The sequence below is a fragment of the Gadus macrocephalus genome, chromosome 2, assembly GCF_031168955.1.
Source record: "Gadus macrocephalus chromosome 2, ASM3116895v1".
Taxonomy (NCBI): Eukaryota; Metazoa; Chordata; class Actinopteri; order Gadiformes; family Gadidae; genus Gadus; species Gadus macrocephalus.
Genome location: NC_082383.1, coordinates 13,209,488 through 13,225,500, shown reverse-complemented (window position 1 = coordinate 13,225,500; position 16,013 = coordinate 13,209,488). Strand labels below are relative to the sequence as shown.

Here is a 16,013-nt window from a genome sequence, read left to right as displayed (position 1 = left end):
GAAACGGCATGTCAACGCGTATCTCTTCATATATTCACATCAACACCGAGCTGTGCCACAACATACAGCGTGTGTGTGCGTGCGTGTGTGTGTGTGTGTGTGTGTGTGTGTGTGTGTGTGTGTGTGTGTGTGTGTGTGTGTGTGTGTGTGTGTGTGTGTGTGTGTGTGTGTGTGTGTGTGTGTGTGTGTCGTTATACGTGTGTGTCTGGATTTGTGTTTTTGCGTCTGTCCGTATGTGTTTTTAATTGTATGTGAATGTCTATCATTGTGTGTGTCAGTATGTGTGTGCATGTGTCATTGTTATCACGACTTGCGTCCTTTATTGTGTAGTTGTGATGTGTGTAATTGTGTATTTGTCTGTGATTTTTTTTGTTTTCTGTAATCGTGTGTTTGTGTGTGTGTGTGCAAGTGTCATTATCATCGCGTACGTCTGTCATTGTGTGTGAGTGTCATTTGTGTGTGTGTGTGTGTGTGTGTGTGTTTCAACCCGGTCCCCTTCCTCCGTCACCGTCATAAAGATGGTAATTAGAGGGGGTGGGCGGTGTGCTCTATTAACATATTGAATAGTTCACCGGGTCCCATCTTAAGTCCAGTAATTAGAGCCCGCTGGTACTCTGGTACTCTGGACTCCTCCTGAAACCCCCACTTGACTGGGAGCCCCCCAGGGAAGCGCAGCTTGGATAAATTAAGAACCAAGGTTTCAGCGTCATCTCGGTAATCTCAATTGAAACTCAATTTAAACCCCCTTCCGATGCCCTTGGCAGGCAGTTGTACACTGTAATATTGTGAAAAGATATATAGTATATGTTTATATATTTTAGTATTTTAACAGCCACATAGCTGCATTGAAGCATGTAGATGTTTTCCAGCGTTGAGTTGAGATCCTGCGGTTGTAATTCACCTTCCTCTGGTGCAAATGATGGCCTCTGCTTTTGGATTACGGACTATAGTGGGGAATTAACCATTCCCCTTGAAGTCAATAAAAGGCGTGTTCGTCAATAACGCATCATGATTGTATAATAAAGACTCATCAGTAGGATTTTATGATGAGTATGTTATGAAAAATTGATGGGTGTAGGGAAAAATCTATACTTTGCCATTTCTGTTATTTAAGCGGTTTATTTTCATGGTGGACATTTTTCTCCGTTTTACCACGGAACCAGAGTGTTCCAGAATAGAGAATTAAACAACATGTACTTTTCAACCACACACAACAGCTGAGTTTGACAGTTTGACTCCTATTTGTGTTAGGCTGATTACCTGTTTGCGAAAAAACAAATATCGCAAAAATATGTACCGTACTCGACAGTATTTTAGGAGAGTGAAAGAGAGTGAAAACAGGTACCTAGGTGCCCTGGGAGGCACCAGCAACGCAACCAGAAGGACACCACCAAACACACAGTTGCACGGCATTGCATCAGGTGTGCTGCCATTGTTCCTTGTGGGGTTTCATGGAAAACAAACAGTGTTAATTAAATCCCCCCACCCTTCACACACACACGCACACTCACACACACACACACACACACACACACACACACACACACACACACACACACACACACACACACACACACACACACACACACACCCCACAAAGGACAGCGCTGCTTTATTACCTGCAAGGTGAATAATACAATAATAACTGTGTATTGTTGCAGGGGTGTTGTTGTCCTTTGAGGAGTGTCTTTGATGGAGAAATGACCTCCCCTCCATCTTCAACCACGCATCCACCCTCCCCCCTTCTCCTCTATTCTCCTCCACCCCTGCGTTTATGAGCTAATCATTAATCTTTTACACAGTCACATTTACAAGTCTACCTTTCTTTTAATGTGACTTTTATCAGTAAACACCTAAATAAATTATATGCCGTATATATAATCTCTACATAGTCACATATTTTCCTTTCCTAAATTCCGCCATAGTAGCTGAAGAATGACTACTTCCTCCATTGTCAGTGTCTCACAAGGAACCACACCTGATGCCAACTTTGTTTTCTTAAACGGTGACATTCCACTTTATACATGTCAGAGCCGTTGACAGTTGCTAGTAAACGTTAATGTTAAAAATGCCAACAGCATTGGGTATTAAAGAGGAACCATCACTCTGGGATAATTTTTAATTGTAAGATAATGCTGCTTCATATGCGTATTGAGAAAGAAAGTGCAGCCTGCAATGTCAACTCCGTTTCCGCTAAAAGCTTGGACCGTTTGGCTTTATTTTGCTGAATCTGTCCGATGGAGAATTCAAATCCCAGACCTATAACTGAAGTTGCCCAACTTTTCCAACGGCATCAGGTGTGGTTCCTTGTGGGTTTTCATGAAGGAAACAGTGTTATTTAAATACACACACACACACACCGCTCCAAAGGACAGCACCGCTTTATTACCTGCAAGATACATAATACAATAATAACTGTGTATTGTTGCGGGCTTGTTGTTGTTCTTTGAGGAGTGTCTTTGATGGAGAAATGACCACCCCACTGCTTCCAACCACTCATCTACCCTCCCTTCTCCTCTGTTTTCCTATACCTCTGCCTTTGCGAGCCAATCAACAATCTTTTACACCACAGTAACAACTACAAGTCAAACTCAGTTATCGTGACATCTATGAAGTACATACAAAATACAAGCTTTTAAAAGACGCCGTGAATGTGGTTTCCTCCGTGTGTCTTTAACTGGGTCCTGGTCTGGGGCCCATGCAGGTTGTCCATGACCCCTGAGGAGCACAGCGAGTTCTGGAGGAAGGTCCAGTTCACGGTGGACAAGGACGTGGTGAGGACGGACCGCAGCAACCTCTTCTTCAGAGGGGAGAACAACCCCAATGTGGAGATCATGAGGTCTGGGGAAAATCTTTCTCTCTCACGGCCGCTCCGTCTCTCTCGCTCCGTCTCTCTCGGTCCCTCTCTCTGTCGCTTTCACTCACTCCTCTTCATCAGTTCCCCTTTGCTTCAACTGTCACTTTTTTTTCATTTCCACACTTAAATGTTGCCCCATTTTCACCCCCTCAAGCTTCACTCTGTTCACACTTCATATCTCAGACATATCTGTCTGCCTGTCTCCCCTTTCAAAATCTTTCTCTCGTCTCTTATCTGCTGCTTGCATTTCCCTTATTTCAATAAAAAGAATTAAACAAAGTATAAATAATGATTTTGACATGCATACAAAAATATTTATACTAAAAACCACCATAAAAATGCAGAACACAACTTAAAAGTTTAAATGATATCTGAAGAGACCAAATCTATTTATAAAAGCTCCCTCCTTCCGTCTCTCAATCCACAGATTTTCTCTGCCTGTTCCTCCACATCCTCACACCTGCCTTGCTCGTCGCCTGACTCTGTACACTCTAGTACCTCTTAATTTCATACCACCAAGCCCTCTGGGAAACGGCTAACATGTTTCACGCTTTGTTGAGTCCGACTAAGCCCCCGACCGCACGATTGACTCACACTCACTGCTAATGGCTTTCATTTATTTATTTATTTATGAATAGTAGGGACAAGAGGATTTGAATAGCGTGCTAGGGATGAGACTCTCATTATGGCCGTTGGTACGTGTCTGGGTATAATGTGTCGAGTTGAGGCGCAGAGAGCTTCTCACGCGGGTGTGTTAAATGTAGCCAGTAGCACCTGCCACAGCTGTTTAATATGCATAGCATAGCATTAGCATGGCACACACAGAGCGTTATCAGTCGTCACATTCCTGTGACGACTGTGACAACGGTTTCATTGCATTTTTGATTTGATTATCAGAATCAACTTTAAGTTTGAACAAATATATTATTGCATAGGATAGTCTGCTCGAAGAAATGAAAACAAAAGCTAATACACACGACAATAGATTCATGTTTGCATTATATAGAGGCTGTATTAAGAGCAGTTGTGGGGATAATGCTCTGGCACTGGGAATTAACTAACGCTGCGCTTATGCCAACGGCTACTGATTATGTACAGGGGGGATCACTGAACCAATCGAAAAAAACATGGTCTCACTGCTCCTGTCTAACCACTTGAGTAATCTGAAAAGGCCTGAACCCTTAACTAACCCTGTATGGAAATAATAACACGCAAACATATACTTTTAATTTGCTTAGCCAAATACTGGCAATTCAAGAAAGACAGCTGTTTTTCATTACTGCTTTCATGAAGTCTGCAACCAGTCAAGGAAGTACAGTGAGACTTGGAAGTAACGATGATAATGATTGGAATTTGGGTGGTGCCATTCGGCGTTTGTTCTGTTACCAAAGCCACTGTTGCATAAGAAAGGGTGAATCATGTAACAACAACAATGTCAGTGGGCTGTGCTGTAAGGTTCAAGTTCTTGGGTTTCCAAAAAAAGGGGTTGTTCTCCGGTTGTGGGTAGCAGCGGGAGGTTGTCGACTCTCAGCTGGGAGGTTGTGGGTTTGAGTCTACTACGATCGCCGTAGGCGTCCTTAATCCAGCTCATTCAAAACTATCACTGGTAGTCTCTAGAAACCTTCTGCTCAATGACCAAATGCTATGGCCCAATCCCATTTCTACCCCTTACCCCTTCCCCTTCCCCCTCCAAAACAAGGGGAAGGGGTAAGGGGTAGAAATGGGATTGGGCCTAAATGTCAAGTGAGCGTAGCAGTAGGTGACGTTTCCTATCTCGGCCTGCGTCCCTCCCCTCCACCCCTTCCCTGCAGACGGACCCTGCTGAACTACGCCGTGTTCAACCCGGACATGGGCTACTGCCAGGGCATGTCTGACCTGGTGGCCCCCCTGCTGACGGAGGTCCAGGACGAGAGCGACACCTTCTGGTGCTTTGTGGGCCTGATGGAGAACACCATCTTCATCAGCTCGCCCCGCGACGAGGACATGGAGCGCCAGCTGGTACTGACGGGTGGGGGGGGGGGGGTTAGGGGCTGGGTTGGTGTGTGTGTGTGTGTGTGTGTCAGACACAGTCTTAGTTTGTATGTCGCTTACAACAATTTGGAAAAGATAATCCTGATTTTTGTATCCTTTACTTCAAATATATTATATCTATGCAGTAAAAGTATAGGGGTAATACTGTGTAATTTGTTAATCATTAATAAAATATCTCTATATCCCTAACCCTAACCCTATCTTTAACACCATCACAACTACCCAATCAACTCCATCACCCTCCTCCCTTTACCTTCAACACCAACACCATCACCACCACCACCACTTCACCTCTTCCTTAACACCCCTCCCCCCAATCACCTCCACCTTCTCCATCACCTCCTCTTCCAACAACACCCCCCCCTCCATCAACCCAACCACCACCACCCTTCATCAACTGGCCTACTTCCACTCCCATCGACTCTCCCACTGCCCCTCCCCTCCCTCCTCCCCCTCCCCGTCCACCTCTGCAGATGTACCTGCGGGAGCTGCTGCGTCTGATGCTGCCGCCGTTCCACCAGCACCTCACCCAGCTGGGGGAGGACGGCCTGCAGCTGCTCTTCTGCCACCGCTGGGTGCTGCTCTGCTTCAAGAGGGAGTTCCCCGACAACGACGCCCTGCGCATGTGGGAGGCCTGCTGGGCCCACTACCAGGTGAGGGAGGCCCGCATGAGGCCTCTGCTCTGGAGGCTTAACCTGGCACGCAGACACTCAGGCACCCATAGCGGGCAGATACCCACACACATATACGCACTATTACACACATGTGCGTTGCGAGGTGAATAGAGCTCCCTAGTGCAATAGGGCTTGTACCGGTGACGACAGGTCTTAATGCCCACTCCATTTCTGTGGAATAGAAGCATAGGAATGTTGATGGTAGTAATTGTGTTTCGGTCATTGTTTATTAATGAATCAGGAAATGATCATTGCTAAAGTCATCATGGGGTGATGTTGTGTTTCTCATGCAAGTCTTGGCAAAACAAAGTTGGTATCAGCCAAGGATATGGTATATGTACGTTTATTTAGGATTTTATTTTATTTAAAAAATATATATATATCTATATTTTAATTTTTTTCTTTGGCTCAAAACAAAGAAGCAGTAGCCTGACTGCTATGTTCAAATGACATTTGTTCAAAGCAGTCGTTTAATTGCACTATAGGCTCTTTTTTTGTATCGTCCTGTTTTGATCAGTATATGCCAATGTTGTTATCAATAAAAAATCATTTGCACAAGGCAAGCCGATGCAATTCACCATGTTGATAAGAGAATTAAAATGAGAAGAATTATGGGACAAAAAAATCAAGGGATATTTAGCATAGAAAAATAATTTGCGATTAATCGCGATTAATCGTGAGTTAACTATTACATTAATGCGATTAATCACGATTAAATATTTTAATCGCTTGACAGCTCTAATTCTGGTGCATTCTGATAGGGGAATCATTGAAAAGGCTCAAAGTTAGGTCACAGTAGTGATGATAAGAGGTGTAATTAAGCATATTCTACCAGGGTGTTCAATGCTTTTCAATGCTCTACTCATCTTCCACAACAATTTAATGTATTTTAAATTTAAATATCGGGGGCTTTTCCAAGCTAACTTTGATATTGTGGAGTCTGTGTGGTTGATGGCTGGTATAAGCAGCCTCACCGGGCACGAGTCAGACTGATTGGACTTTGAGGCTGTACACCTGCTGTGTATTGAGTAATGAATGTGCATAGATAACGATAAACGATAAATCCCATAATTATAATGTGATTAATCAGATAAAAAAAAAGAGGAAGCAATTGACAGCCCTAGTATATAAACGTAGCACACACGTGCGTACACATGTTTGCACTCACAAATACAAACACGTAAACATCCAAACAGGTACATACATGCGCACACATGCAAACATGTGCACAGACGCAAGCATACACACATGAAAGCATGGAAACATGCAAGCAAGCACGCATGCAAGCAATCACACATGCATGCACACACACACACACACACACACACACACACACACACACACACACACACACACACGCACACACACGCACACACGCGCGCAGAAAAAAGGTTGGGGTCATGGTTCCGCATGGTGTGGCTAGCTTGGGTCTAGGTCTAGACGTGTGGTCATGGAAAAGTTGCTGTGTGTTGGTCATGGAAAAGTTGCTGAAATGATTAGACTGGTTGGAAGGAGTGTTTGAAGCGGGGTTTTCAGACACTGGGACTTTATTTAGCGTTGGAAACATTGTGTTGTACTAGGGACTGACGACGTCGGTCGCTGAATCCAACGCTTGTCGTTGTTGAGTATATATATATACATATATATTTCATTCAATGATGTCTGTTCCAACAGCAGGTCATAGGGTCCTGGGAGTTACAACAACAAGAGGCGATCAATCTAAATGAATCTAATGAGCCGAGCAACAGGGAGGATGTGGAAACAGGGGAATTAAACATAACAAACGGCTCAGTGAGCGGGAAAGGGGCCTCTTCTCTAAAGGGCGGGCAGAGTCTAATGTGGAGGAGGAGGGAGGGGGGAGGGGGGAGTGGGGATAAAACACATGCAGAGACCCTCCTGAGGTGTGGTCCTATGACATCGGAGCAAGTGGAAAACAAGACGTCCGGCAGACAGATGCTCAGACGGTGGGGAATGGCGAAGGGAAAGAAAGATTAAAGGAATGAGTTTGACCCCAATGGAGAGAGAGTGGAAGTGAGGGGAAATAATGTGCGTCTGCAGATGGTCCGTGAATGCCATCTTAGGGAAGGGCTGTTGTGTGACTCTCGGAAATATATAGTATCCTCCTGGCTTGTAGTGCTCCTCGTTCCCAGATGCTGTCCCGGCTGTCATAGAGCTGCTTTCAGACCTCTGCATCAGAACACAAGCCTTGCTCAGGCTTGCCAGGTGCCAGAGTATCGGTTGATGACCGAAAGTATGCATATCATGTGTCAACCAAAACCTTTATTTATCCAGCGGAAGAAGACACATTGAGACGTGACATTCTCATTCTCAAGTATGCTCTGATTACAATGCAAGTTACCATTTAGTTGTCAGATTAGAATTAGAATGAATAAACACTAGATATTAAATCATGAAATACTAGATGTGCGAGGAGCTAAAAAAACGTGGCGAACCTCGGATGTTAAATCAATAATAAGCACTTTATAATCCTTCAGCGAAATGAAGAAGTCCATATTCTGAATCTATATAATTCTAGATCATATTATAGATCGCTCTTGAAACGAAAAACTGTTTTCATGCAGGACACACGAGCTGGAGGTTAACGCGCAGTGTACAGCCCTAAGAGGCATACCTTATATTAGCTTGGATTCTAACAGAAGAAGACTGCATGTATTGCATACTTGTGTTCTATGCATGTGTGTTGTGTTGTCCCTTGTCGCTCGCTCTCCTCTGTGATTTCATGGCACAAATGACTGCACTCATTGTTGCCGGATGGAGAATAACAAGGTGTGTGGGTGATAACAGGGTTGCCTGTTCTCATGCAACCACAGCCAAGGTCCCAGGGGGGTGGGATCTGTTGTGTGTTTTTTTTAGGTAAGGTCACAAAATGAGCTCCCTTATGGGCTGGGAGGGATGGACGAGGGACAGAAGAAATGTCGGATTTCATATTTACTTATTGCTTTCCATATCTAAATACAATAACGATGCCATCATTATTCATGTCAATATCAACATTTTCATTGCTGGTGGAAATGATGATGATGGTGATAATGTTATTGGTAATATTAATGCTTCTACTTGCTCTCACATGGATGGGAACAGGTATAATTTCTCTGTGGTTATAATGTAGGTCTATCAAAGGAGTGGGATTTGGAGACTATGATTTTGGCGTCATTTTTAAATTGTAAAATATATCAATATAGTATATATATTTATATTATTTATATATATTATTACATATTTTATATTAAACAAATTTCTCCTACGGGGGATTAATAAAGTTATATCTTATCTTATCTTATCTTATATTTATCTGTGCAAGAATAACATTTAATTGATTTCCAAGTCAAGTTGCTATCTATTACTAGTTCCCAAAAACCTCTTAATGTAAAGTTGCTGTGACAGAAATGTTTTTTATTAGAAAAGAGGAAAGGTCTGTTGTATTCCGAAATGGGAAATGAAACCACACCCCTGGGATATAACGACCAATTACATAGAGCCATTACAGCTCATCCAGTTAATATTGAACATTACGATATCAACTGGCTCTAACCCAAGCACGTTGCTTTTCATCCACAATGACGTCGTTGACCTTCATCTATCTAAACTGTCTTAAAAGTGCAGCTGGAATGAAACATAAAAATGCTATGCAGATGAAATAATTGTTATGGTTACGATTCTCTATGTGACGCAGTAGTTCTACTGGGTAAACAGCCGGTTCCTCTCCACAGACGGACTACTTCCACCTGTTTCTGTGTGTGGCCATCATCGTGCTGTATGGCGAGGATGTGACCGAACAGCAGCTAGCCACCGACCAAATGCTGCTTCACTTCAGCAACCTGTCCATGCACATGAATGGAGAGCTGGTGCTACGGAAGGTAACGGCAAGATATGCTAATCTATGCTAAGAAATGCTACTTGGATGAAACAAAACAAAATCTAAAAACTTTTTCTTAATGACATTTTGAAACATTTGAAATTTCATTCATTTCTGTGTCATATATAGTATAACATGTGCTTGTGTTTGAATTGTCCAGATCTTGATGGCTTTTAAAGCCTTAAACAATCCATTTACTATTAACTGCACCGGACAACTTGAGAAATTAGGGAAAATATCCCTTTAACTGAACGTTATTTGTATGTTAAACATGTTTTTCTGCTCTTTATGCTGCTGTGTAAACCTGCTTACCCGGAGTCTGTAAATATCCTCACAAGATGTGTTTGTTTATTCAGCCATGCAGGTCAGGTAGAGTACTGTACTTTAGAGCACTATGCAGCCCCAGTCTAGGCTGTGGGAGGGTAACCTTGATGTAGTGTATATAGATCAAGTGCCTTGAAGTGCTGAATGGTTTCCTAGCAATGCACAAGATTTATGGTTTGTTTGTGTCTCTACCTTGCCCAGTTACTGTGCTTTGTACAGTAGCTGGGTGTGTGTTAGCCTTGCAGCAACTTAGACGCATGGACCATTTTCCTGGTTACCATGCAGCGTTTGTGTGGGGGCAATTATTAAGCAGGGGTATTTTTACTGTAAATAAACAGATCAGTTGAACCCCAACAGTGTGAAGTAAACTAACTAACTGTGGTTCAAACTAGAAATACTTTGTTACGTTACTTAGTTTTTGGAGTCTCTTTACTTGTGTTTTGGTATTTTCTAAGACATTTTTACTCATGTTACTCACTACGAAATCAACTTGTAGTGAGGATACCGCAGGATGACATCAGGAACAAGACGGAACAAGGATGTTGATTGACTCAAATCTTTCAACTGTCACACACCGAAAAAACAGTATCTTTATTTTGGTTATACTATTTATTTAGCCATTCAAAGGGGCGCTGATCCATTTGGTTTCATGTATCTTGCTCGAGGATGCTAACCCTAACCCTGCCCCCCGCAGCTATGCCTTGTCCCAGCTCCCACACCCTCTATTGTTCCTCTTCCATCCAAACAGGCTCGCAGTCTGCTCTACCAGTTCCGCCTCCTACCCAGAATCCCTTGCAGCCTCCATGACCTGTGTAAGCTGTGCGGGCCGGGCATGTGGGACAGCCGCTACATCCCCACCGTGGAGTGTTCCGGGGAGCACCCAGACTCCCAGAGCTGCCCCTATGGAGGCACCCCCGTCCCCCAGCCCTGCTCGCCCTCCCCCGCCTCCACCCCCAACCCCACGCCCACCCCCTCCCCCGAGGGCAAGAGGGGCTCAAAGGCCAGGGACATTTTCACCTTCCGCAAGTCTTAAAGCGGCGTGGGACGTACAGAGGAAGGTGACCAGGGGGTTTCAATGGCCTCCGGCTGCTTGGTCGCTCGCCATTACTGTTGGCATCGGCCGAGCATAGTGCAGGGATCCCCGAGTTCTGGGACCGCAGTCTCTCCTCCTCCGAATGCCGCCGCCATTTTGGTACAGCGCCCGGTTCAGGACTTCCTCTTCACTGCCTTACTGGAAATGGATTCAACAAGATGCTCACTACGGCGCGAGACCAACCCCCTAATGGGTGGGGCGCTGTAAACTGAGGAAGGGAGGCCAGGGAAGCTCTTTTCTATTGGTCGAGCTAAAAGCTGACAATCATCGGCGTCGCCGGTCCACAGGAACTCCAGGTTTCACCCTGCTGCTCACTGGGGCTGAGGCCAGAGGCTTTACGGGAAGGAGTCACGTTGAAGACCGGAATGAATCTGTACGGACCGGTTGTTGTTTTTTGATCATGAACAAATATGTCACTGGTTGGGATAACACAAGGTGTGGAATGTCAGTGTGAATAAGGAAAATATGTTATGCCTATCTGAAGTCAGTGCAAGGCAAATGCCTTTCTCTCAATGTGAAGACCCAATCCTCCAAAAGCTAGAAGGGTGAACTCACAAAGAAGATTACAAAGAATTATCCGTTGCTTTTCTCTCGCAACTGTGTATTTGCATTTCAAGCAGTTATTACAAATATTTAGCAATATGATAAAGATATATCCTTGCATGAGCAATTCTTTAAAAAAAAAAACTATATACAACAATAATGTGTTAACACAAAACAAAACACTTCCTTTAGGGTAGGGGCTCAACATATTTCCCAAATCAGATTATTGTAAAAATAAACTACGACAGACCTCATAGTCATAATTTCTCTCTGCTTTAAATACCCCGCCCACTGGCATCAGGTAGGAGGAGGATGGGGGGGGGGGGGAGTATGTCTTGATCACATTGATATCCTGTAAGAGGGTGTCCTGTGAAGAAAAGATGGAAGCATAGAACGCGTTACTCACAACATTTCTGTCAGATAAAGAAGACGAGTGGGCTATGGATGAGCCATTGTCGCCCGACAAAGGGAGACAGATTTATGGTGGATGTATTTTAAATCACCACACACCTTGTGTTCAATCATGTCCAGGGCGATGAAGAACAGGCCGCAGCTAAGTTCTGTGGTTTTCTGTTTTTCTGAAAGTTTTTTTGCAATCGTTCCACCCTCACCTTCAAACGAATGACAACGTCAATGCACTGTTTACACCAAACCAACCGGGTCTGTCCACACGAATGTATCCACTAACAAGTACTTTCATTTAGCACGTGTGTGTGTGTGTGTGTGTGTGTGTGTGTGTGTGTGTGTGTGTGTGTGTGTGTGTGTGTGTGTGTGTGTGTGTGTGTGTGTGTGTGTGTGTGTGTGTGTGTGTGTGTGTGTGTGTACACACGGCTGTGACCTCCACACATCTGGTAATGAGTTAGAGGAGCAGGGGTCTTTGATGTCCCCCCACCCTCCCAATCCCCTAATTATACCAGTCATCACGTAGAAAAAAAAGAGCAAAGAGAACGACCAACCATTCAGGGTCTCCGTCTTGTCACTGTGGAGGAGAACATAAAACCAGAGTGTGTGTGTGTGTGTTTGTGGGGGGGGGGGGGAGTTTGACTGTAGTGCTCTGCAGATTTGCAAGTCCCAGCTGTGCGGTGGTCCCAGGTGGGCTGCTGAAGTGGCCTACTGGGACCCCGGCGTCTTCAGATTGCTGCTAAAAGCTAGCATTAGGATCTTTAAAATCCACCCCATCCATCCTCTCTTGCTCACTCCCACCACCCTTTCCCACTCACTCCCCCCTCCCCTCTTTCTCACTAAACTTCTTCCCTCACCCCCATTCTTGTCTCCCTTTCTTACCTTCTCTCACTCATCCTTTCTCTCCATCTCCCTCTTTCCACCTCTCTCTGGCTCTCTACCCCCCCCCCCCCCCCCCTCTCCATAAATCCACCTCCCCCCTCGCTCTCCTCTCCCAGTCTGGTTGTCACCATGCAGTCGAGGTAAATGGCGTTGTGCATTGCTCTGCGCTCCTCTCCATTAGTTATCATGTGCAGCTGCCTTCCTCAAACGTCTGGGAGACTGTTGAGGCTGGATGGAGGTTCTGAAGTGAGCGAATCCAGAAGTGCACAGATGGAAAGTAATTGGTGTGTGAGTGTGTCTGTGTGCGTTTGTGTGCGTGTGGGTCGGTGCACACATGCAGATGAATGCGTGTGTCCATGTGTACATTTCTATTCAAATGTTATTTTCTGAACAAACAAATCAATGATTGTCTGCACATCCACATACACACACTGCGAGTTTGCAGCATACGGGGAACACAGTGTTGAATGTACACTACCGTTACACTTTGTCTGTCCATTATTGTACACATTGCAAAAATGCTTTTTATTCATTTTGCATATTATTAAAAAGGGAATACTTGTGTTACAATTACCCTGATAGTCTGTTTCATTTCATGTCCTACACACTCAACAGTTATATCTGCAGTTCATCCAAAAACAGAGTTTATGTTTTTTTGTTTTATTTTCATATACGTCTAGGAAGATGGAAAATATTTTTTCGCTGAAGAGGGATTTATTTGAACCTAATGGTGCATGTGGCAGTAAGCGTGCCCGTATGCGGTCTGTGCTGAGCGCTGATCCTCACTGTGGTGCATGAACAGCCTACAACTACATCACAAAACCGCCATTTTCTTCCTCCTGTCTCAAGATCTGTTGGTAAAAAAAAAAAAATCAAAAGAATTAAAATATATTTTTAAAAATCGTTTGATAGAAATGACATGTGAAAACGGTAAAAACAAAAAGCTTTAAAAACGATTCAATTTTTCATTTGTGTTGCATTTTTACCCCCATGACAAAAAGCCCACACCCTCCACACTCTGTGGCCAATCAAACATGTTAAGGTTAACTGTCAACATGTGTTTTTCCTAGAACGTAACCCGTAGTGATCCCAAACAAGCTTATCTCTACGCCTGCTACGGCTGTCTGACAGAGAGAAGGGGCTCAGACTCTGGTACATGGCAACGATCAACTTACTGTCAAGGACAGCTGTGGAGATAGCATCAGACACCGACGTCAGGTGTGTGTTCTCAGGGGGGCTCACACACACACACACACACACACACACACACACACACACACACACACACACACACACACACACACACACACACACACACACACACACACACACACACACACACACACACACTCACTCTAGTGTTTCTCAGACTTTCAAGGATGGCCTAGTTCTATGCCTTTTTATATATATTTTCATGGCTGTTCTTGGAAAATATCTAAACATCATCTATACTTTAACAAATTCATAAAAATTGGATCACAGCTTGGCATTGTTATAAGATTACCAAAACCCCTTTGCCTGGTGGTTTTCTATTCCTCATGTTGTGTTTTTGTGACAACGTCCCCCTTTACTTGTTCCTATTGGGTTTCAGGTCCTTATTCTCTTAACAGGCTTGATTAGAAGTGAGAGAAGTGGATAATGGATTTCCAGAGGAAAATTTGCTGGCAATGATCCGAACCGAAACCATAAGATCACCCGGGGACCTAAATCATTGTAAGCAATTATGTTTGTGTGTGTGCTCACACAAGCCTGTGTCCGTCGTCCGTTAGGTGGGTGCGTGAACGTGTGGACATGTGTGCCCTTGTGCCGTATGTAGGCATGGGAGTGTGCCTCTGCATGTGTGTCCCTGGTACTGTGTGTGTGTGCGTGTGTGTGTGGGGGGGGGGGGGGGGGGGGAGATGCACGTTTGTGAGACCAAGCCCGCCTGCCTCTGATGTCGAGGTCTGTCTGCCTGCAATTACAGCCATTATCTCCAGATTGATGTCTTCTCTCAAGGTTAATGCATTTCAAGAGAGCACCAAACATGATAAAGGGAAAATGACAATAAGCATGTAAATTACATTTGGATGACCAACATGGGGATTCGATTCCATATTGGTTTTCTGATGCCAAAGAAGGTAGTTTAATAATAAGCTTATCACCATCCTCCTCAGGAATATTGGGGCAGTGCCCGGATGTTCACAGGAGGAGAACATGAATTGGAGAAGTGAATGTGCTGGTTTTACCATCGATAAGATCTGTCTGTGGCTTAACCGTACGGCTGGGAGCCAAGCTGTGGGTACGGAGGTATGCATTACAGGTCTGTCCTGATCCTCAGCTGGTCTGTCTAATGCTGCTACTGCTGCTGCTTTCATTTTTAATGTTGGTTCAAAAACCCAAAACAAGGAACATTGTTTAGTATATAACATGCTCATCCCATCTAGTGATTTCATGAGCAGTTGAAGTAATGTGTGTTGCATTACTGGGGAGAAACACCCTTCTTTTCCCTCAGGGATGAATCAACTTAATCAAATCAAACAAATGTACAAGTATCAATGATTAAGGATAAATATCTGCATCAACCATTGCGTTAATTGTATTAGACATCTGTGTTGTATCTTAATTCATTGTGTCATTTGGATAAAAACCAAAAAGCCCAAACCACGATAATCAATAAACATAATATGAAAGCAAATAATGTTTGTAGTTATATATTAATAGAGCCAAAACATGTAATTTCACCGCACACACGCACCACCTTACTGTCTTGGTCAAATTACAGCCTGATCCCTCTCCTCTCTCTCTCTCTCTCTCCTGTGAGTGAGTGACAACTCCCTCCTCCCACTTCTCCCTCCCCTCCCTCTCCCTCTGTCGTCACAAGGCCTGCGTTGACCATGGGGTTATTGCCCCCTAATTATCAATTACAGGGCCCGACTTCCACACCTGGAGCAGGCTGGGCAGGGAATGAGCCTAGACTATTAGGAAGGACCCCCGACCGGGCTGTTTATGGAGGGGGCCGGGCCCTCTGCCTCTGGAGGTGTTAATGGACCTGCCACTGCTGCACTGCAGACTACACCACCACCGGCTGCTCCATCAAGGCAGCTGTTAATGGATTTAGGAGGGAGAGAGGGGTGTATGTTGTGTTAAGGGGCACTGTGAAAAGCCACACTCTTTTTTACCAATATATATATATATATATATATATATATATATATATATATATATATATATATATATATATATATATATATATATATGTGTGTGTGTGTGCTTTAAAAAAAATTACAACAATTTTGTTAACATTTTTTAATGTGTATAAAATGTGAATTTTCTGAAAGTGTAGAGACAGCT

At 44.1% G+C, this 16,013-nt stretch overlaps 1 protein-coding gene across 2 annotated transcripts in view; it reads left to right on the top strand.

Moving 5' to 3' along the window:
• Positions 1-13,256, top strand: part of tbc1d16 (TBC1 domain family, member 16) — a 28,115-nt gene extending 14,859 nt beyond the window's left edge. For both annotated transcript variants that reach the window (XM_060042245.1, XM_060042236.1), the window contains 5 exons: positions 2,705-2,841; positions 4,671-4,855; positions 5,362-5,541; positions 9,294-9,440; positions 10,512-13,256. In XM_060042245.1, coding sequence (XP_059898228.1) covers positions 2,705-2,841; positions 4,671-4,855; positions 5,362-5,541; positions 9,294-9,440; positions 10,512-10,796 — 934 coding nt within the window. In that variant the 3' untranslated portion in view covers positions 10,797-13,256. The remainder of the gene's footprint in view (positions 1-2,704; positions 2,842-4,670; positions 4,856-5,361; positions 5,542-9,293; positions 9,441-10,511) is intronic.
• Positions 13,257-16,013: the final 2,757 nt, after the last annotated feature.